General features: G+C 43.1%; 1 protein-coding gene across 5 annotated transcripts in view; it reads right to left on the bottom strand.

Annotated features, from left to right (window-relative positions):
• adgb (androglobin) overlaps nt 1-22112 on the bottom strand; it is a 114986-nt gene extending 92874 nt beyond the window's left edge. For 4 of the 5 annotated variants that reach the window (XM_079526971.1, XM_079526972.1, XM_079526973.1 and 1 more), the window contains exons 1-9: nt 21901-22112; nt 18659-18821; nt 18436-18528; nt 16800-16871; nt 15121-15291; nt 9731-9870; nt 5487-5576; nt 1709-1881; nt 305-403 (exon numbers count right to left, since the gene is read on the bottom strand). In XM_079526971.1, coding sequence (XP_079383097.1) covers nt 305-403; nt 1709-1881; nt 5487-5576; nt 9731-9870; nt 15121-15291; nt 16800-16871; nt 18436-18528; nt 18659-18821; nt 21901-21980 — 1081 coding nt within the window. In that variant the 5' untranslated portion in view covers nt 21981-22112. The remainder of the gene's footprint in view (nt 1-304; nt 404-1708; nt 1882-5486; nt 5577-9730; nt 9871-15120; nt 15292-16799; nt 16872-18435; nt 18529-18658; nt 18822-21900) is intronic. The other variant, XM_079526975.1, reaches the window with a different exon arrangement.
• Between the last annotated feature and the right edge of the window lie 1362 nt (nt 22113-23474).

Genomic DNA, 23474 nt, shown 5'->3' with positions numbered 1-23474 from the left:
CATTGGGCTGTACATACCTTCTGTTGTGGGCTGATTGTCTACATTGGGCTGTACATACCTTCTGTTGTGGGCTGATTGTCTACATTGGGCTGTACATACCTTCTGTTGTGGGCTGATTGTCTACATTGGGCTGTACATACCTTCTGTTGTGGGCTGATTGTCTACATTGGGCTGTACATACCTTCTGTTGTGGGCTGATTGTCTACATTGGGCTGTACATACCTTCTGTTGTGGGCTGATTGTCTACATTGGGCTGTACATACCTTCTGTTGTGGGCTGATTGTCTACATTGGGCTGTACATACCTTCTGTTGTGGGCTGATTGTCTACATTGGGCTGTGGGGGGACACATCCATCCGTCTTCTTGTCCTTATCGCTTTCCTTCCATTTTTTCTTTGCAGAATCTGCTGAAAACACGTGAAAACTAAACATGCAATATAGAGCAATACACGAATAAAAGTGTATACTCGAACCACAACTACCATACACTTTAACCGGAACTATTTAATCCATTACATTCATGCGCCCAGTCGATTTATAAACACGCCTTTTCCGGACGGACCGGCCGGAAGTTCATCATGTTGTGTAGCAGCTAACAATAGCCACAGCACTATAGAGTCGATCGACAACAACGGGAGACAAGAATAAATCTATCGAGACTAGCGACTGGACCGCGGAGCGCCGTCTAACACAGGATCTTTTTTCAGAAAAAGACGGGATGATTTAGATCGCGATTTATGAATGTTTTAAGATTTTCGTTTTCATCAGCTAAACAGGGGAGGGAGTTTTTCGATGACGCCTCACTCTTGCGCGTCACCGAGGAGAGCCCAGCAGGCGCGCCTGGGCTATACAGCCATGCGATCTGTTCTCGTATCAATAAACTTCGTCTTTTGGACAATACTTCGTCCTGAGCGTCGGGCGTTATTAATAGAAAGGACAAAGAACTTCGTCCTGGGCGATGGGAGTGTTAATGCATTTCGCAATGAACTCACCTGGATGAAACGGCAAATCACGATGTTCTGTTTCAATGAGCTCACCAGAACACCCTTCTCTTACTCCCTACAGTATGTCAGCCAATTGGCCCTGTGAGCTCATTGCTCATAAAACACTTAGGTTACATACTGTACGTCATTTCCTTTTTTCCTCCACTGGTAAAAAGTAATTAGCCGATTATGATCACAAGCCCTAGCTTAACCTATTTAGACCCGAGGACGATTCTACGAATACCTTCTAAATCCTGACAGTTTTCTGAAAAACCTATGTTTATATGTCAGTGGTTCTCAATATTTCATGTCAAAGACCCCCAAAAATTATATGTAATTGGCCGCCGACCCCCATCTGAAAATATGTTGTTCCAGGAACCCGTCAGAAGCAAAGATTTGAGTTAAAAACGTTCGCTCTGAAATAATATATTCAAAGATTTGCACTACATTTTCACGATTTTTCAAAAATAGCAGACCTACAAGCTCGCTATGAGCTTGTAGATCTGCTATTTTTCAAAAGCTGAAGTTGAACAAAATGCTTAAAACGCCAAAAGGGCTTCCCGCCCAAAATGGGTTAATTGGGTAAAACACACATAAATTACCCTCATCTAATCAATGGAGTGGTCGACTCGCTCAATTAAGTGCCCAGGGAGTGTGCGTAATTGAGGGAGCATTGGCATGCTTGCTTGCATGTGTGCGTGGTTTCGTTGTGTGTGTGCTGCGCACCTTTGCTTTTCGCGGGGCTCTTGGTAGTCGGAGGCGTTGGACTTTTATGGTCGTTCTGCGGAGAATCCGTCCTCACAGCTGGTTCTTTGGCCAGGAGCTCGTCCTCTGTGGGGTGTGTGAATTTGGGGATGGATTCATTTAAGAAATCCCACACTTTTCCTATGCATCTGGACCTTGAGTGGAGGACAAAGAGAAAAACATCAGATAATCACTCGTCTTTGTACGACACCCCGTGGAAAATGCTCTGGTTGATTCTTGAAGCCTTACGATTAACATATCGTGGGGGCTGACAAACTGAACCACATATATATTGATTTATCTTTATTGGTTAAGACCCACATCTCTAAAGTCACTTGTGGACTGGTGGAACCATTAGCATGCTCATCACTCACTGCCACACCACTGCAGTCCTAGCATTGTTTTGAACTCATAGCTTTTAGCTAAATTCTTCAATCACATAGACTAGAAACTCCTTAGTCTAGTACTGTATAAATAATAACACAAAAGGATCGATCGTGGGACTCGGATCAATAAGCAGGATCGATAAGGTGATCATTATCAATAACGGGGTGGGGCGGCAGTGATTGAGGGGTAGAGTGGCCGGTAGAGCGACCGGATGGCAACCGTGAGGTTGACCAGTTCGATCCCAGGCTCCCCCATATATAGGGCAGTATTATGCGTGTCTTAAGTACCAGGTCTTATGACTTAACTTAAGACCTGGAGGCGTGGTCAATGCTGTTTGGCCACTCAGAATAGCCAAATGGCATTGATCACGCCTCCAGGTCTTAAGTTAAGTAATAAGACCTGGTACTTAAGACACGCATTATACTGCCCTATATAGTGTCAAAAGTGTTCTTGAGCAAGACTGTGAACCCCTAGTGTAGCTGCTCCCGATGTGCAGGTTTCCTCCGCCATCAGTGTATGAATGTGTATGAATGTGTGTGTGTGTGCGTGTGCGTGTGTGTGTGTGTGTGTGTGTGTGTGTGTGTGTGTGTGAATGTAATGCACAATCTATGTAAAACGTTTTGGATAAAAGTGCTATAAATGCAGTGATGTAAATAGGTTTTCAATGTAATGAGTCCCGGGATGGTCTTTTAGATGAGTCCCACGATGCAGGGATGGCCTTTTAGATGAGTCCCAGGATGCAGGGATGATCTTTTAGATGAGTCCCAGGGACATTTTATAAGTCCCACTTCAACGACGTTAGGAGTCACATTTTGCCATTTTTACAAATTGCAGCATTTAACTCCCATTTCATTTCATATGGTTATAATGTTGTAAACTATTCATGTAGAAAACAGAAGAAATGATTATTATAACTAAAGCTAGCAAAATAAACTAGAATAAAAAAAACAGTACAGTAGTACAGTAGTGCATCCCGTGGATGCAGAGGTCGTTGTTTTATTGCGTCCCTCAACTATAAACTGCGCTTTGGGATGCAAAATGCACCCTATTTTAATCTCTTTAAATGCACAATTTACCATTTATTATAATTACTGGTACAGTAAGTACCGGTATCTCCATCCCTAATGCAAATGCGCCATACTGTTTTATTTGAATGTGCATCTTAGTTTTACTTATTTGTTTCATGCTGTTTATTATTTATTACAGTATAGTGTGCATGTATTCAGGTTCAGGACTCTTGGACAAGCAGTCATCCTTGGGATAATACAAACTAAAGCTCAAAACGGCACCATCTGTTATATATGCTCAAATTAGAACATTTTCACCAGATTGGAGTACACTGGTATGACATTTCCCTCTGTGTTGAACATGCATTTCAATACAACATGCACTGACCCCATAAGTACATCTGCAACAAACACGCATATTTAATGTACTGTATACACACATCACATATGTTTGCAAAGCCAGGAATATGTGCATGTCATATTTCTCTATTCGACATTTATTAGTGGTTTGGTATTTCCCATACATCTCATGGTAGTAAAGCCACAATCAAACTGACGGGCCTATTTTTCTCGTTCTTTTCACGCTGACCTGTGTGACCAAAGTGAAGCAATTTAAACGACTGGAAACCAATATATATCTTCGGGCTTGAACGCACCTTAAAGGACCACTTCACCACTTTTCAACCTATCTTCATATAATAGGTCCTCACTAATAATCATGATAAAATGGCACGATTCTTTTCTACTCAGTCTTCATCATTAGGCAGATCTTTTTTTTAAACATTACATTACATTACAAACATTTTTAGATTTTCATTATCGTGAGAACTTTTCAGGACTAGAAAGCCTGCAGTTTCTATTAGCTTGTATTCCCCATCTATGATGTCACTGGAAGACGGTTTCTGAACTGCCCTCCTATGAGACACAGACTGAGTAGGAAAAAACTGCAAGATAGGTTGAAAAGTGGTGAAGTGGTCCTTTAAGTGAAAGCTTGTATATGGCTGGACCGTGTACGAAAAGCTAAAGGGTTTGTAATTTAAATGCAAGAGGCGAGACTCAGGCGAAGCTTGTAATGAAGTTATCCAGGAGATGATACCATACCGTTTCAGTAAAGTACTACCACAAATGAGATGAGCCACTGTGAAGGCCATTTGAGGACGCAACGGAAGACCCCTGAGGGCATAATCGAAGACTGTGGAGCCTCTGTAAATGGACCCTGATGATGCAACACTGCAGTCAACTTTGTTCAAAATAATTCTGAAAGTGCAACGGCCAGTGGGGGAAACTCCAACCAAGGAAGTTCATCAGTCAGTGACTCAGTCACAGACTTTTGCGATCCAGTCAAAAAGGTGGAGAGATGTTTTCGTCATCTGTGCTTGAATTATTGTTTTTGTCATCTGTGCTTAAATTATTTTTTTGTGTCCTACTGTTTACACTTGGTCAAAAATGTATGGTTGTTTGATTGGACTGGATCTTTTTTTTTTTTTTTTTTTTTGTTGCTGTTGTTGTTTTTATATGTCTGTACTCAATTATTATTGTTTTTTTTTAATATATTGTTTAAATAATGACGATAACTGTGGGGGGAGGGATGGGGTGAGGGAGAAAAAAATAAATAAATGGTATGTTCAAACTGAACTTAAATTGTTGAAACCTGCTACCAATAAACATATATTAAAAAAAAAAAAAAAAAGTGGAGAGTAACATACAGTACATTATGTGTACACACACACACACACACACACACACACACACACACACACACACACCCCCCCCCCCCCCCCCCCCCCCCCATTGCTAGAGACCACGGGGGACACAAAATGTGCTTAGTGCCTGCGCACATTGATAAGGACCCCAGGAGATCCACTGATAACAACTGCTAACCTGCTGAGGCAGAGAGAATAAGCTCTCTCCATGCTCCACTCCAAAACATCGCTTGGCCATTAAAGTTACATCCCTGACAAGCAGACATTCCCTTTTCTCCGATCTCCCTGCTGCTTCCCATTTTAATTGCTTTCATTGCTCCCTCAATCTTGTTTAATGACTGACATGCCGGGGTGGCGATGGGTACACTGTGTGTGTGCGGATTGTCCAAGTAGTGTTTGCTGGCAGGAAAATGCAGTGTGATAATAACCCATTCTGGGCGGGAACCCCTTTTGGTGTTTTAACTAAGCATTACGTTATACTTTAGCTATTGAAAAATAGCAGATCTACAAGCTCATAGCGCGCCACCGAGTGGCGCGCTACGAGCTTGTAGGTCTGCTATTTTTGAATTTTTTTTAAAATGCGGCACAAATCTTTGAATATATATTCTTTCACAGCGAACGTTTTTTTTAATTTCGACGTCAGGCCTAAACAGGATAACATACTGTATGGGGATGACTTCTGGGATCCATCCGGTGAGGGCGTGGATGAAGCTGAAGTCAACCACCTCCTCCCTGCTGTCCTCCGATACTGCACTGAGAAATGACCAAAAAAAGACACAAGCATCATAGTCGAGGAGTGTAGGGATATTTCGGGAAACTTTGCACAGATGTAGGGCCTTTGGGATCGCCACAGCGGCCAAATCCATATGGCCACCATTGACAACCTATATAAGGCAACATTTTCAAAATGTCATTATGCTTTAGCATGTGATGTGTCAAACTAGGGGGTTTTCATGATTCTGAATCCATTCCAAGTATTAGTTTTGCACAAAAAAACACTACTTGGCATATGGATTTGGCCACTCTGTGGCGACCCCGAAGGTTGTCGGCTCAGGCGCCCTAGCTAAATCATTAGAGCAGGTCCTGGGCTACAGTACATTATGTGCAAAATTTGGCGCTTTTAGACAAATTAGCGCAAAATCACCATTCTCTCTCCCTATACTCCTCTACTATCAGGGGAACTTCACAGAGAAAGGATGGCAGTGGGATAAACTCTAAACTACTAAGGAAATGGGTCGGTGTACCAGATCAGGTCCGTTGACTCCCCTCCACAGAAGGAGCCAATTAGATTTGGGGGGGTGCAGTGCCCAGCGACGTGGATTCCGTGGCTTAGCCGAGACAACAAAGCCGTTTAATGTCATCTCAGCGAGGTTTGGCTGCTGCCTATGTTACTGAATGCCAAAGGTATGGGGCTGCGTTCTGTGATGAAGAATCCAAAATTGATTTGTGCGTGTGTGTTGAGCGTATATGTGTGTGGGAACGTCAGTGTCGTGGTGATATTTCTCTGCCTCCACAGATGGTTGCAGCTCTAATTGATCCTCATGGGTGCCTGGACGGCCTGGACAACCTGTCCTGTTCACTGCAGAGACAACCATGACATTAAAATCAATGACGGAATCAGTGCATAGACTTGGCTGGCAAACCATTTATGTCATACAGTTGGGTGCCACCGATATTGTCCTTTTCTTTTTGCTGAGGTTTGCGTGATCTGCGCAAAAGGACAGTTAACCCATTTTGGGCGGGAACCCCTTTTGGTGTTTTAAACATTATGTTATAATTTAGCTATTGAAAAATAGCAGATCTACAAGCTCATAGCTTGTAGATCTGCTATTTTTGAAAAATCGTGAAAATATTTATTTCAGAAAACTGGAGGATTTAGACGGATTTTTTTTAAATTTTGAGGTCAGGCCTAAATGGGTCAAATGATGAGGGACAATATCGGTGGCACCCAACTGTAAGTGCTCAAAACAAACAATAATCCCATAGACTTGGCTGCCATATGACGTCATCTTCAAAAGTCATGCATTGGAGGGGCTAGCACCCCTCAAAAATAAAACAGACTATGCTGTGATCAAGATATGGCTTTCGTAGACACACCTGGGAAAATCCGGTGTAGCTCTTGTGAACTGTCACTGCGGCTTAAACAGTAGGCTACAGTATATAAATGATGAATTCTTTGTTTTCTGTCTGGGATGAAACATTTATGCATTGACCTTCCGCAGACACAGCACCTTGACAGACACGTGCATCCGTCTCGTTGCTGTCTCCGACACACACGGCGCCCGTCTGTCACACGGCTCCCGGCAGAGGAGATTAGGTTGAATCCTGAGGTTTGCCCAATAGGCAAATGGCAGTATGGGCGTGCGTGCGTGCGTGCGTGCGTGCGTGCGTGCGTGCGTGCGTGCGTGCGTGCGTGCGTGCGTGCGTGCGTGCGTGCGTGCGTGCGTGCGTGCATGTGTATGCCGACACAGGGTCTGTGATCATTTCATTCCTTTGCATTCCTTTCCAAACATGGTAAATCTAAAGCAGTACGCATTGTATCATAGTGCAACTTTCAAAATGAGGGAAATGGTAAAGCACCATGTCGCCACTATTGGGGCCTGAACGACTTGCTTTGTGCTTTTTTTGACTCAATTTGTTGAGATCTCAGACTAGATTCTTAGCAGGAGACTCTTTGAGATTCCACATCAAAGCAACAGATGGAAATATAAATAAAGAAGCTGAAGCACTCTTTATACAGTGGCATAGTTACAGACAATCCTACACAGGATTCCTTTAAGCTTTGTGAGTCAATACTTTGCAGAGCAAACAGTCAATGGTGTGCATAGAATATGGCATTGTTGTCCCATTCCTCCTAGATATAAGAATGTACTATTAAGGCTGTAGAGTAAATGTGTTCTTGAATCCTCTTAGTTTCATATCATGCTAAAGGTTCCTGCAGATTTTTCTCGTCGTATATCCACTCATTACATGATTACGTGACACCTTGTGATGTGAAAAATGTCAAACCCTGATTATGCACTTCAACTCCTGCGAGTTGAATTGCATCCAATTGTCACATTATGCATTAATATTATGACATACGTCAGCGAATGTATGCCAGGGCAAAAACTACAGCAGAGACCTCCAAATATCCAAATTCCAATACCCCAAATCTCTAACACTCGCTCACTCACACTCTGTCAAAAGTTTCAAGGTGAAATTGGTGACCTGCCGAAATATGTGACCATCTTGTGGACATCACATAACTTGCATGGAGGTCTTTAAATACGTGGCCTAAATACCGCTATATAGTCCACTTGCCAGAATATGAACCCAGGCATGTTGAGTACACCATACAAGTTTTATGTTAGAAATGTTGCGTATGGGTCCCCAGTATGTAGAAACTGCCGGATGCTAACTTGCATATGTTGAGCAATTTTCATAATTGGCATAATATGTGACCATACCATTAACAACCTATAAGGGAAATTAAAATCTAAATTTCATCATGCTTTAAGTAAAACTTGCTTTTTTGCAAAACTAATGCTTGGAATGGATTCAGCATCATGAAAACCCCCTAGTTTGACACGTCACATGCTACATAAAGAATGATGAAATGTTAAATTATTTACCTTCTCTAGGTTGTCTTTTCCCCCATTTTTCGACGCTAGGTGGCGTCATATCCCAGGTCCGTATATATACGTACCCCAACGTATACTCCATCTATAACACTGTCTTTTAAAGTGAACGAGTATGCTGGCACCTGGAACTGGGGTTTATGCTAACAGCTAGCGGTAGAGATAGAGTTAATGGCATGGTCACATATTATGCCAATTATGAAATTTGCTCAACATATGCAAGTTAGCATCCGGCAGTTTCTACATGCTGGGGACCCATACTCAACATTTCTAAAATAAAACCTTGGTGTACTCAAAACATGTCCGGGTTCACAATGGGGCTCTATGGGCTGACAAGTAGACTAAAATTGAACTCTACTAATAAACAAACCGCAATTATTTACGTTCGGACACTGATTTACGTTCCGCAACTCTGACAATGTCTACACGATTGTCACATATTTCAACATGTCACCAATTTCACCGTAACACCGCCATTCTGGAGGGACAGAGTGTGAGTAAGCGAGTGGCTGAGATCAAAATGGAGTAACCAGTTAATTACTGGTATTGTTGTGTTATGTAAATTCGTTTAGAGGTTATGTGCATCAGTTCTTCTTTTGGGCCAGGATCAATCATTCCACCAGATTGGGAGGTTGTGCGTTTATATCTGCTTGTTATATCCTTAAATTATGAACCTGCACATAACATAGCAGATTTTGATTCGCCCATTTAACCCACAAAACCTGTAATTGCCAGAATAGGTACTGTAGCAGCTTTAACTTTCATGATATTTTTTATTATTTATTAATTTAAAGGAGAATTCAGTGATTTGGAAAAAAAACTGGTCCACCCGGTAACAAGATGTGCACATGCACACGCTCTACAGTGGGGGAAGTACAACAGACCAACAGCACGTGCACCAAGGCCCGCCCCACTCGATCATGATTGGAGGAAGGCCCCTCTCATCCTGATTGGATGAAGGCTTTTCCACCCAAAGCCCAAACCGAAACTAGGGTTTTTTGACCCCAGGGGTTAACTGGGGACAGGGAGGAACTCCTTATATGGTCAGCACACTTTATAGTAGGGAGGATTATCCAAAAAGAAAAAATAAGTGATATTTGAATTAAGTGAAATCACTGAATATACCTTTAATGCTTTTTTTTTGCCTTTTGTTTTTGGCAGTACAAAGACAACCGAAGGGGAGAGCAGAGAGGGGAGAGACGGGCAAGACAATACAGGACTCCGAGTTCAATTCATACTGAAGTGCACAGTAGAGCCTTTCTCTTGGCATACTGAAACAACACTCACTTTGCGCCGGCCACTTTAATGAGCGCCTTGGCCAGCAGCATGGGCCACAGCTCTGCTTGGTTGGCGGAGGCAGGAAGAAGCAGGTGGTCTTCCTCGTCAAATGGCATGGTGTCATCCACAGTCACCTTCCTCCAGCAGCCCTGACAGATAGACAAGGTGAAAAGGAGCGCAGATTAGGGCATTCACTTCTAGTCATTCTTACTAGTTGCCTAGTTTACTAGTCGACTAGTTGTTTAACTACCTATTATGTAAAAAATAAAATAAATTTAAAAAATAAACTTTTTTTTTTTTGGAAATAAATATTTGTACATTGAAAAACTGTGTACATGGTGACTATAACTATCTGATCTTGAGGCCTACAAAATCGGGTAAAAAATAAAAAATATTATTATTAATTTTTTCTTATCAACTAGTCAACTAGTACCAACAAGGTCGACTAGTGGATTTACTAGTAGACTAGTAAACTAGTCGACTAGTTGCTTAATGCCCTAGCGCAGATAATCCTACACAGTTACTGCAACGAGCTGTGTGCCATTATAAAGATGCACGGGGGTCAAATCAGCCCTCAACTGCTTCTGACATACATACTATGGGGGTTGGCCCTTGCATCCAGCAAGCCCAACCCAGTAGTCACTTTGAGTGGCACCGCACGAAGCCACGGGTGAACGTAGGTACTGTATGTCAGACATTACCAACCCTACCCCAAACCCTACAACCATAACCTCAGTCTTAACCGGCCATGAATGTCGGCCTCCGTCGCCTCAGTCAACCTCAAAAGGTTGTTTGCTGTTGTCACAGAAATAGTGGCGTAAGCAGGATTCGAACCCAGGAGGTATGGATTGAAAGTCTATTGACTAATGAGCCATGCTACGAGCCGGCTGGCAGAATGGGTTTTCAGGCTCTAGTAGAATATGACAACGCCCAACTCATGTAAAAAGAAAGGAAAGCCCCGCCCAGTAGGAGAGGGGTAAGAAAATCCTCACCCAGTAAGCGAGGGGTAGGGGCCAAAGCCTTAGATATAGACAGTTACGCAAACTGATGTTCACTTCATGGGGCCAGTCTCTCTCCTACATACAGTAGACTACGCATTGAGCGTGGGACAACCAACTGGGCCAAGTCCTGGACCGGAAGTAGGCAGAAATGCATTGGACTCAGGTAACAGCCCAACTTTAATGATCTTAAATCCCTTTATTTTAAATTGTTTTGTAGTAATAGTACAACATAAACATTAAAGAGACTTTAGTTGTTACTGTACAATACTTTAAAACAGTTGTCATGTTGCACACATGCTTAAAATAGCTTGTTTGCGCCGCCCTCGTTGAAAACAATGTATTTCCAACTCCAGCTTGTCTCAGTTCAGGCTGCATGAACAGCGCTCGAGCGCTCGGTTTCTTCCCCCTCTATATCGTAACTCTTCTATTAGATGGCTCTGGTAGGGGCGAGGCTTCCCCTTCCCATATTTCTGACAGAAGCCGTTGAGGGCTGATATCACCCTTCTGCTATAAAGATTCCTGTAGTGGTGGTGTGAAATCTGATCTCCACTGGCCCACTGTAGTTATTACTGGAGCCGCAAAGTGACTGCTTTAATCAATTCCCTACGTCGAACATCCTCTCAGAACACTGAAGACATGGCTTTAATAAAGTACTATTGCCTTGGAGCTGTGCTGTGGGCAGCGTGCTATACTTGAGGAGGTACATAAGTGGCTCTTATTAAAATCCACTGGCCATTTGTCATCCGTGCACTTGATTGTAGTACCCACAAAAGGTGATTTCATTTCCACTCACACACCTAAACAATTGAGTTACACTGCACACGCACGAACATACAGTACATGACAAAATTATATTTCGCAGACTACTGTTATATGAGCCCGCTGAAATATAGTATACATGTCTTAACGGGTATCCCTCAATAAGATGACAACAGTCCAGCATCAGTGGCCAATAGTTCTTCCCCTAAAACAATTTAATGCTAGGTGACGTTATTTGTTCAATTCAAAAATGGCCTATATAATTGGATCTGAACATCTCATCGGTTTAGGCTGCATGGGGTAAAGCTGACCACATGGCTGTTTGTCAAGGCGGGTTGTTACAGGAACACCGTCACAGTTCAACCTGAATGAAGACAAACCGTAATGAGACACCCTCAAGAGGTAAACGAACGCTGAAGATGTAATCGTGCAGTGTTCGCCAGCGTAGCCTATACCAAACAAAGCATTGTGTGTGGGCGGACTGACTGACTCGTGGGGTGACTGTCCGCTGGCTGACTGTGGGAGTTTCATTCACACGGTTGCCAGCGAGGAGCGGGCAGCCTGTGCGGAAACAGGCGGCAAACTGACTGACTGTTCACAGCTGTGCTATCCACTCTGGTTATGCCTCTGTCGCACCAGCGTGTCCACACACACACACACACAGACACGCTCTCTTGTCTCTCTCTTTAAACAATATAAAGCATTACTCTTAATAGAAGTGGCACATGCATAAGGCGGTATGCATTGCAAGGGCATAAATGTGTGTGTGTGTGTGTGTGTGTGTGAGTGTGAGTGTGAGTGTGAGTGTGAGTGTGTGTGTGTGTGTGTGTGTGTGTGTGTGTGTGTGTGTGTGTGTATCTATTGAAGATTCTGACGTTCAAATGTACACATTTTTTGTTTTGATTGTATTGCTGTATTGTTGTATTGTGCTTTCTGCTTTGGCAATGTAAACGTATGTTTTCTCATGCCAATAAAGCCCTTTGAATTGAATTGAATTGTGTGTGTGTGTGTGTGTGTGTGTGTGTGTGTGTGTGTGTGTGTGTGTGTGTGTGTGTGTGTGTGTGTGTGTGTGTGTGTGTGTGTGTGTGTGTGTGTGTGTGTGTGTGTGTGTGCGTGTGTGCGTGCGTGTGTGTTGGCTGGGTGACACAAACAACATGGAAGGAGGAATTGAGGGGCACAGAATGCAAGCAGAGGATGAAAGAGAGGACAAGAAGAAGCAGAGGATGAAAGAGAGGACAAGAAGAAGAAGAGACAATAGGAGATCGGGAGGTCACTGCGGCGTGAAGGAATCAGATGCAGAGAAAAGAAAAGAGAAGAGCAGCACTTACAGCAGTGCAGGGGAGGTGTGGGTGGAACAGTAGCCTGGGAGGGGAAATAAACCACGGAGTGATGGGGGGAGGAGAGGGGGGAGAGATAATGCCTTCGCCGCAACCATCTGTTCAGCGTGCTGAGGTTGGCACGGCCCGGGGTAAAGCTGCCCACATCCATGTCATCACGGTTGCATGTCAAGATTGTTACAGTGAAGTTGCTTGCTTGCGAACTAATGCATTTTTCAGATTGGGTCCTTGCAGACTGGTGAGTTTTTCAGAAAGAACGGTGGAAATAACATTCCAAAAAATGCAGATCTACAAGCTCACAATGCGTCACTACACTGCATGTTGTGAGCTTGTAGATTAGCTACTTTTGTTGTGTATAAATCACCCGCGAGTCTCCAAGAGCTAAGCTAAACAATTAATCAAAATGTATATAATATAATGTATAAAAATCATAAAAATCCTAGCCGTGTCCTACTGTAAGTACACATGTGGCAAGGGGCGTATAGACAGAACCTCACAGTTCTATCTAATGGTAGATTACATCAGGGGTTCTCAACGTTTTTGGCTGGGGACCAGCTGAAATGCTTTGGCCATGTCTTGCGACCCTCCCGACCCCAAATACAAATTGACAGCTACAATAATAACCTTAATAATAGAGAAAACATCAGAATACATCATAAATAAATACTGAAACCAGATATAATCATTAAGGAAGGTTTATGCACATGTACTATGTGTAGTATATAAACTCTAAATTTCCATTTTCCAGCCATTCAGTTGGAATATCTCTCTCTATATATATATATATATATATATATATCATATGTGTCATATATGTCATACCGGAGCAAATCGGCTATTCTCGTCCTACACAAAGTTAAAATGAAATTCCCATTGACAATTAATGGACAATGTACGTCAAGCTGTACGATGATAAGTGAGCGCCCCTCACTTCACACGGGTGTGATCTTTTGGTGAAAAGAATCTGGGGAGCCCCCCAAGAAATGTGGTGACCCCCAGGTTGAGAACCCCTGGAGGTATGATGCAATACACTTCTCACACCCTGCAGTGCCAAAGTCCTATACTTTTAAGTACTACAGGTTGCAGAGGAAGTTCAGACGTACAGTATGCTCAATAACTGATGTCCAAAAGTGTCTGTTGAGTTTGACCAAATTATTTATTTATGTATTATCTGTAGCCTGTCGTCAGCATACAAATAAGTATAAACAATCAAACGCACAGGATACAGACCAGCACCCCACATGAACAGAGTCAAAACCCGGTGTGACTCTGATTTAGGGACCTGGTTAAACACCATCAAATTCCAATAAATGTGTGAGCGAGCGAGATGTGGGGTATTGGAATTTGGCTCTAGGCAACCATGGCCTGGACCAAGCTCTGCGGTGACATCATCAAACGGCTCTTACGCACCTGATTATTTTTGAGTGGTGTAAACCACTCCTACAACTGGCTTTGTTAGTTTACGTGTCTGTCCGTACCAAAAATATAAATCACACCTGTGTGAACTGAGTGGTGTAAGGTCTTATATAGACTGATCAGCTGTGGTCTGACGTAATGTCTGACGTAATGAAATCACACCCGTGTGAACTGGGTGACCATAGCAACGATGCTCAATTTTTGGTACGAACAGACAGACAGACAAACTAACAAAGCCAGTTGTAGGAGTGGTTTACACCACTCAACTAACAAAGCCAGTTGTAGGAGTGGTTTACACCACTCAAAAATGAGCATGGTTGCTATGGTCACCCAGTTCACACAGGTGTGATTTCAGCTTTGTTAGTTTACGTGTCTGTTCGTACCAAAAAATGAGCATGGTTGCTATGGTCACCCAGTTCACACGGGTGTGATTTCATTACGTCAGACCACTGCTGATCAGGCTATATAATACCTTACACCACTCAGTTCACACGGGTGTGATTTTTTTAATGTCAACACAATGCAGAAAAGAGAGTGGCGGAGCCCGACTCTCATACTAGCGTAAATCCAACTGAGCCATGCTGTGAGCCCTCTAAAAAGCAGCTGACTCCTGTTAAGCCATATCTATTCATCAGGCAGGGTCTGAAGCCATGATCATTTATATAGCACAGCAGCAAAACAGATTGATTTGAGCCTTTTCCTACCCTCTGTCAGCCTCCACAGAAAGTATTGTGAAAAGGAAATTCATTACAAGTCTGTGTTTACAATTACTTCAAGGTCTGAAGCACCGAAACCAATGGCAAAAGGTTGATTACTAGGCAGCCTCAAGGTTTGTACTTGCTAAACTCGGTGGAAACAACAGAGTGAAAGGGAGAAAAAGGCTCACCATCCAGTAAAGTCTGACCACGTACTTTCCGTAGCCGTTGTAAAGTGGCGTGTGACCTTTCGACACCTTACACAGGGAGTAGATGTGGTCCCAGGGCTTCCACCCATCATGTTCTCCTGGTGTGCAGAGCTTCCCGATGATGTAGATCTCACTGATGATCCACCTCATCAGCTGGATGACAAGGGGAAGGGTGTCAGAGAGAGTGTGGGGCGACCCCAAGTGTGGCAACTCATTTTATGCAGCCATTGACTCCGGCACTGTAGTTACTTTCACTTTCATCAGAAGCGTTAATGGAGTAACCGCGATCGAGGTAGCTGAGATTTATTTTATTGAGCATCGACATCGACGTTCTGTTCAATCACCTCATTCTGAGCCTCAATTCAGAGAAGATATATTTGTGAAGTAATCAATAAATGACGAGAATCTTTCACTGGCACAGATGGGTAAAGTACGGTTGTCTACTGGGGCTGAAACTATCTATTATCTTCTTAGCAATTATTATATTGATTAATCGAATAATCGAGAAGCAAGTCATTTTTTTAATAATATAATATAATAGTTTTTGTTTTTTTTCATGATTTTGCAACCCATTTCTTTCACCCAGTGTCAATTATCTAATGTAATCCTGGGCGGTACACTTCCTCTGCCAACCTGGGGGGGCAGTGGACTGACCTCATGCTTCCTTCTATGCATGAGGAGTCCAAGCTGCTTAATTATTTTCACCTGACAGGGGAGAGTTTCCCCGGCTGGACGTAACGCGTGTAAGGAACATGTTATTTCTACCAGTTCCTTTCCCCTCCATCAGGCCGCGCCCTGGCTGGACAGGGGGAGGTAGTTTAGAGACTACTTTATTACTGCATTACTGATTACTGCATGTTTTTGTGAGGGTACCTACCCTAGGGTAAACATGGAGAACATGCTAACTCCACACAGAAAGGCCCTTTAGCCAACCAAGCCTCTGGTGTGGGCACTGATGACACGGAGGAGAGAATACGCCACCAGCACCCACAGCGTCCCCAGCGGGAATCGAACACAGGACCTTCTAGCTGTGAGGCGACAGCACTACCGACTGTGCCACCGTGCCCCTAATATAATAGTTTTTATACATAAATGAATCAATGTGAGAGAAAAAAATCCCATTGATTTTTGAGTGGTGCAAACCACTCCAACAACCAGCTTTGTCTGTATGTTTGTGTACCTGTCCACTCAAAAAAGGAGCATGGTTGCTATGGTTAGTGTGTGACGTCACTGCACCACTCAGTTCACAGGGGTGTGATTTTTTTTATAATCGATAAAATTGATTAGTCTGCTTAACCACTTAAAGTGTTGTGTGTTGTGTGTAGTTACCTTGGCAAAATAAAAAATAACTGCTCCAGTAAATTAGAAATTGAGAAGTTTTAGGATTTTCTTTATTTAACAACAAAATAGTACCGGGTTTGGTGATGTTCTATATTGTCAAAATCAAATTTTGCATTTTGCATTGCGTTCATGGGCTAAAAGTGTACAATGTAAGTCAATGGGGAGCAATTATCAATTACTAATCAATGGAGCAATTATTGACACTTTATGTCAGCAGTATCTGACACTTTCATAACACAGAAATGTGAAATGTGTAGAATGCAGTGGCAAAAAAGGGGCAGTAAATATTCAAATAAAAAGCCCTTTTTGAATGATGTTACCTCGCTGCAGATCAGATGATCGTTGGGTGAGATTAGGTCAAAGGCAGCCTCAGACTCAACAACTGCAGGACCCTGGAACGATGTGCAAGGAGCGATCATTCAACTCATTAGAATACCAATACAAGACAGAACAGAAAAAAGGTTGATCTGCTGTGTGAACTGGAAATATTCATTTGACTCATTCGTAGACTCGGTCTACGTGGCCTACTTATTAAATACGTTTTTCTCTACTTCATTCTGAGGCCTAAGATGATCTCGCTGAACCATGGCGCTCCAGAGAGCATGTTTGCAATGAATATTTGATAACTGAGATAATAGACTCCAACAGCTTACTAATCAAATATGAATTCATGGCTCCGTTGGCATGCTCAGTGTTATTGTAACTCTGTAATCAAAAGCACCCTTGCGGGTTTATTTGGTTACATTTATTTTGTACGCTCTTTGAGTTAGAAATAAATTAAGACTGTGTGTGCGTGCGTGTACGCAGCGATTTGGGTCAAGAGAGACACTTTCTTTCTGGCTGTGTCAAGTCACGCACACAAACAATATTGAACACATTTCCGTCCATTAGAAAAGCTCTTATGGACACACCGGTCTCATGATTGTTGCGGGGGATAAGAAAGAAGATGGTAGAGTGGAGCCACACTTATTCCTGTGTTCTTTTTGCACAACATTAATGAAATGCTCTTAACATGACGAACACAGACCATCTTGAGCCAGCTACTGAGGACAAATTTAAAGGCCATGAAACGTAATTGCTTCATGGCCACACACACACACACACACACACACAAACACAGAGAGAGAGAGAGGGGGGGGGCTGTTAGAGTGACGTTAAATTGTCAGGCCTGCATTAGAAGCTTGCCAGTGGCGTAACGAGATGTCAGTAGGGTGGTCAACCTCGGCTCTCGACCCCCCCCCCGTCTCCCCCCCCCCCTGCTGGTGAAAACAAACCCAAACTGCGATTTTTGGTCTCAGCGGCGTACTGTACAGTAGTTGTGAACGAAACTGCCACAATTGTGAACAGAGCTGCAGCAGCAGCAGCGAGGTCGGGAGAGCCCACAGGCACTGCACCCTCGCCTCTTCGCACTTCCTCCACGTTAGGTGCATGGTGGGGCACGTGTGTGCTAGCAGCAGCCACCGGGCTCCGCCAAACTTCGGTCAACTCGACTGTCATTGCATCTCTGTGTGTAATGTATTATTTTACTGACGGCACGGGTGGGCGGCTGTGGGCCCCAAATGACCCTGGGCCTCAACGGAATTACGCTGTCTGCGTCATGGGTGTTTACGCCCCTGAAGCTCGCAGCCGCAGGAACCCGAGTTCCTCCTCTACATAAAATGGCACAAAATGACTCTTTGTTGACGTGGTACATTCCTAAACATAACATGCTATTGTTTGCTATAGCCATCTCTGACATGCACTTGAACGATGACGTAGTCAAATACAATGGCTCTGTGGAGTGAAGTGTCCCCTCAGCGTCGCTGACAATTTTAGAGAGAACAGCAAAGTGGTTGTGTACATTAATATCTCTAACTCGTATCTGAGTGATCACTGTTCTTCAGTCCTGCCAGGCTTTGTCCTCACAGTGTACCGTCTGAAACCATTACATAGGTTTCAATGTCAAATCTAACTTACCTTATTGACGATGAACTCTGACGGGCGCTTCCAGCAGTGCACTTTCAATGATAGAGGCATACAGATTTTCCCCTCCGGATCTTCAAAGAATGGCTGCAGCAAAAAAGGGGAAGATGAAATTCAAACAACGTAAGGACGCATCTTGAAGCTCAAATAGTTACCATTGCTGTGAATGAACACATGATCCATTAGATTTGCTTTGTCTGTTCCACACCACACTTACAGTAAAAGGGCTCTTGCCCAACTTTCCGTCTTTGGCTCCTTTGGCTGCATCCCATTTCTCCATATTGACCTCTGCATCATTCCACTCTGGCCAGATAGGGCATCTAAAACGTTTAGCTGGTTCTCCTGGGCCCTCCGAGCCACTGGCTACCAGGGACATTGCTCTGAAATTAACATGAGATGATGCATATTAAATTAAGCCAAAGGATTGATTGATTGAAGTTTTTATTTCGGTATGTCAATTCAAAAACTGTTACTTTGTGGACGATACATGATAAAGCATTACACTTATTTATAACAGGGTCCACCATTTTCAATTCATCATTACATTTAGAGACGTACAAATATACACTTCTAAAAGAAAAGAAAAAAGAAGAAAAAACAGGAAATCATCATATAAAGAAAGTAACAAAGGGAAAACACACAGTATGGGGAGAAACTAAGGGGTGGGAGAGCACAGACTTAATTTACAGGGGCCAGTTTCAAATTGCAGCCGTCCGTAGATGCTCTTTGAGAGCGGTTTTGAAGGAGTCAAGGGATTCACATGTCTTAATGGCTGTTGATAGGGCGTTCCACATTTTAGTTGGCATAGGAGCGAAATTAATTTAATCCCTTGTTTGAGCCGAATCTGGGTTGCACGTGATTTGTTGAACTCCCTCTGAGTGAGTGTGGAATTTAAGTCGTTCACCATGCCCAGAGCTCAGCCATCATAGAGTAAGACAGAGCTACGACATTGAGGGGGCAGAAAACAGCCTGGTCATGTGGTTCATGTACTCGTGCGAGCCCATGGATTCCAATGCATTCCGGAAACTTCTGGTTGTCCACTTTTGAAGGGACAAACGGGGACAAACCAATAGAAGTCTATATGTAGAAGAGCAGTGGCGTGCACAGATTGACACCAGGTGGTGCTAGCACCTGCCCTTTGTCCTCTGGACAGCAATTTGTACAGTGTACACTGTACAGTATGGACCATGGTGACATTGATCAATTCTTGATAAAAAGCTTCTAATATATTATTTATTCCCAAAAATCTATAAATCTCACACTATTAAGGCAACCTGTCAGTTCCACACGCTGCACAAGGTGCCCTTTTTTCACTTGAGCACCTGCCCCTCTAAATGTCTGTGCACGCCACTGTAGAAGATACTGGCCCCATGAAGTGAACGGAGTTGTCGTAACTCTGTCTTACTCTATGGCTCTGACCTAGCCCTGGTCCAGTGCATCAGCGAGTCTTCAGTGAGAGACTCGCTGACGCACTGGACCAGGGCTAGCTCTGACCATGCCAATCCTCCCTGACTCACCTACCAATGAGGAGCCCCCACCAGGCAGGAGGACATATGCGCCCAACATACCTGCTGACAGCCTGGTGCCATATCCCTCAAGTTCCCTATCCTTTTCTGAATGTGAATCAGCTATAGTTGTAGTGTGTGTGTGTGTGTGTGTGTGTGTGTGTGTGTGCAGGCCCGCGGGAAGTACTTTACACTCGCAGGGGCTGAGCGTCTGGTAGGGGGTGCGCGCGCACAGCGCGCGCCGCAAAAATGCGTGTGCACGCGCATCATGCACGCGCATTTTCGCGCATTTTCACGCGCAAACGTGGCCTTTACTTTCCCTCTCCACACGCAAGTTATATGAACGAACTGACACAGGCAATTAACCAGGATAAGGTGCCAATACTGTGATACAGCATATTTTATTCTTTTTTTTCTTCTTCCCCTCCTGTTCGAGGGGGGGCTGTGCCTGGGGGGAGGGGGTGCTACAGCCCCCCCAGCACCCCTACTTCCCTCAGCCATGTGTGTGTGTGTGTGTGTCCAGATCCAATGTTTGGTAATAAGCCCAATGTCATACTCACAAAACACGTGGGCCTGCTATGTGTAATCAGAATCAGATTAGCACAGGCCTACGTTAATTTGCAGTACAAGTTCCCAGGCGACAACCTGTCCTAGGTGCCTTTAGTTTAAAACCACTTAAGGCGAGACGTGGTAGGTGAAATCATGATTTTTCTTCTTCTTTTTTTTTGCTATTTTGCTTCCTAAACATGTTTTCTTTCAAACTAAAGCAAAATAAACATTCAAAACACAGATTTAGATGTTTATTTTAGTAGTTTATTTTAGCCAATGACAGCTCGTTTTGCTGGGTGAAAATCCACCCTCTCAATTTTCATGATTGGTTGTTGGTACAAAGGAAGTGACCATATTCGGATCAAACCACAGTCAGCTCGAGGTCCAGACCTTTCCAATGATATATGGCATGTTGTTGCCAAGGTTTGGATGAGATATTTTGTCTCAAAATAGTGGCTTCAAATAAAACGTTTTGGAATTTTACAATACAATTCTTTAAAGGCCGTTTACTCAAAATTAGTTTTCCTCATACCTGGGACAAAGAATCTCCACTTCAGTTGCACAGTTTGCACTCACATACACCAAACTTTCCAGTCTTATTCATAACTATATTCTGCAGATATTTACAGATGGGTTTGTTGATATATCATTCACAGCCTGATTTACATCACATTTTATACCTAAAAACATGCCGAAAATTGGGTTTTTTATGCCTGTTGACACTATTTTCTGATTTGTGGAGTGAGATATCTAAAATCCCTTCTGTAATTTTCTTTGTCTCTAATATGTCAACAAAATGAAAATCATTTTGAACCTGGCTTTATCCGATCTTCAGATTTATCGCCCCGAAATGTATGCAAATTAGCGCATATAATGCCTAATTTGCATATTTAAACATATCATTTCAGAAAACTTGTAATACAAAAAAACTTAGTTTTAATATAAGTAATCAACTGGAGAAGTTTCATTGTGATAGCTATTAGTTAACTTTTTTTCCCTATTCACCTACCATGTCTCGCCTTAAACCAGTGTTATGAAGGAATTAATTTGTCTGCCCGGAGAAAGTAGAAACACATAAGATGGGAATTGGCCGGGTCAAGTGGTAATTAGGTTAATTGCTAATTGGCGCAGTCAGCATAAATTACTTTAATATAAGAACTGCGAGTGTCAGTGACTATAGATACTGAATTCTTGGATACATTATTGCATAATTGCGTAAAATGACTTCATCAGTTTAAGCTACTAAGTACTAACCTACCTTGAAACCGGAGGGTCAGGACGGGTGCCTATACGGACAATAATAGTGGAGTTTAGTTTAGTGTTTTCCACTTGCTCCTAGCATTGACGCTAATGTGTGTGGTGGTGGTAACAACATTAGGTGTGTGTGTGTTTAGTATTTTCTCACTCTTTATTTGGCGTCTGCCCCCGGGAAGAAGTCACCCTGCTGGAAGACGATTCCCTTTTCTTCGGTAGTAACTTGGACATAGTTGATTGTGTGTGTAGAAAAATACAAAATTATAGACATCGACTTCAAAAGTCAGAATCGTGTATTTTTGTTTCCACTTCCTACTGATGGAAGTTTGTAGTACATTGCTAAGCAACGAAGAGGGCAGGGCCAGGGAGGGACGTCAATCAGAATTTAAATAAATTAGAATGTAAAGACGCTGTGTTGAGATTCCAACTGTGATATATAATGTTTATTTTAGGTCAGACAGCCTGCTGCTGCTGTAATGCCAATAAAGCTCCATTGAATTGAGAGAGAGAGAATAATGCTACCAGCGGACACCGCAAGACTCACGACAGCGTGAAGATGGCTGTAACTCTGAAGAGAAGTGAAAATCTAACTGAGCGAGATCGTATGACGTGAGGACAGCGGGGAGAAGTCCGAGCCACGCCGGGCGTGCTACGCTGCCTGTGAAATAGACAGCGGGAGGCGGTAGCTAGCGGGGCAATGTTAGCTGGGTAGTACTAGTTACTAGTGGAGTCTGCTCGCAGAGCCTGGGTCCTAGAGACGGTGTTATGCATAAACTAACAGTCGAGAGATCTGTTTCTAAGAAAACAATGGATGATAACAAGTTATTAAATGGTGACTGTGTGTCCTCGAGGGCTGGGTGGCATACATACTGGCATTCCTTCTCTGGTAAGTGGTAATGAATGATGTAAGTGTGGGAAAGCACGAGAGAGCTGCAGGCAGCAGCGGTGAACACTGCAGACTGCAGTCTGATGACTGCTGAGTGGAAGCGCGTGGTCTAATCACGCACGAGCGCACGCACACACACACACACACACACACAGCCAATTCACTGTTCCCCTCAGCTTGTTGAATCCTGTCTAAAATACATTCTCAGAGTCATACTGTATTAACTTAGTAAGCACATGATGTGGGCTATATAATGTACGGAACCAATCTCGAAGTTAAATTAATACTCAGAATTAAATGATTTTAAGGAGCATTCAGTGATTTGGGTGATTTGGAAAAAACCCCGGTCCGCCCCGGTAGCAAGATGTGCACATGCACACGCTCTACAGTGGGGGGACACGCGACAGGCCAACAGCACGCACAAAGGCCCGCCTCTGCTCAATCATGAAAGGCGGAAGTCCCTCTCATCCTGATTGGATGAAGACTTGGCCACCTAGCCAAAAACGAAACCTATGGTTTTTTGACCCCAGGGATTTACTGGGGACAGAGAGGAACTCCTTATATGGTCAGCACACTCTATAGTAGGGAGGATTATCACAACAAAACAAAAAAAGAAGTGATATTTTAATTAAGTGAAATCACTGAATATACCTTTAAAATAAGAATATGTATAAGAAAATCTAATAATAATAATTATCATCATTAGCAGCACCTAATACGCCACCAGGAAAAGTGATGCATGTGCATACAACACTCATTGACCAATTATAGGCCTATTAATAATATTTTTTTCATATTATAATAAAAGTAACATTTCTAACAGCTGGTATAATTGTAAT

The sequence above is a fragment of the Electrona antarctica genome, assembly GCF_951216825.1.
Source record: "Electrona antarctica genome assembly, chromosome: 17".
In the NCBI taxonomy this organism is placed as follows: Eukaryota; Metazoa; Chordata; class Actinopteri; order Myctophiformes; family Myctophidae; genus Electrona; species Electrona antarctica.
The sequence above is the reverse complement of the archived record's forward strand: the minus strand, read 5'-3'. Positions and strand labels throughout refer to the sequence as shown.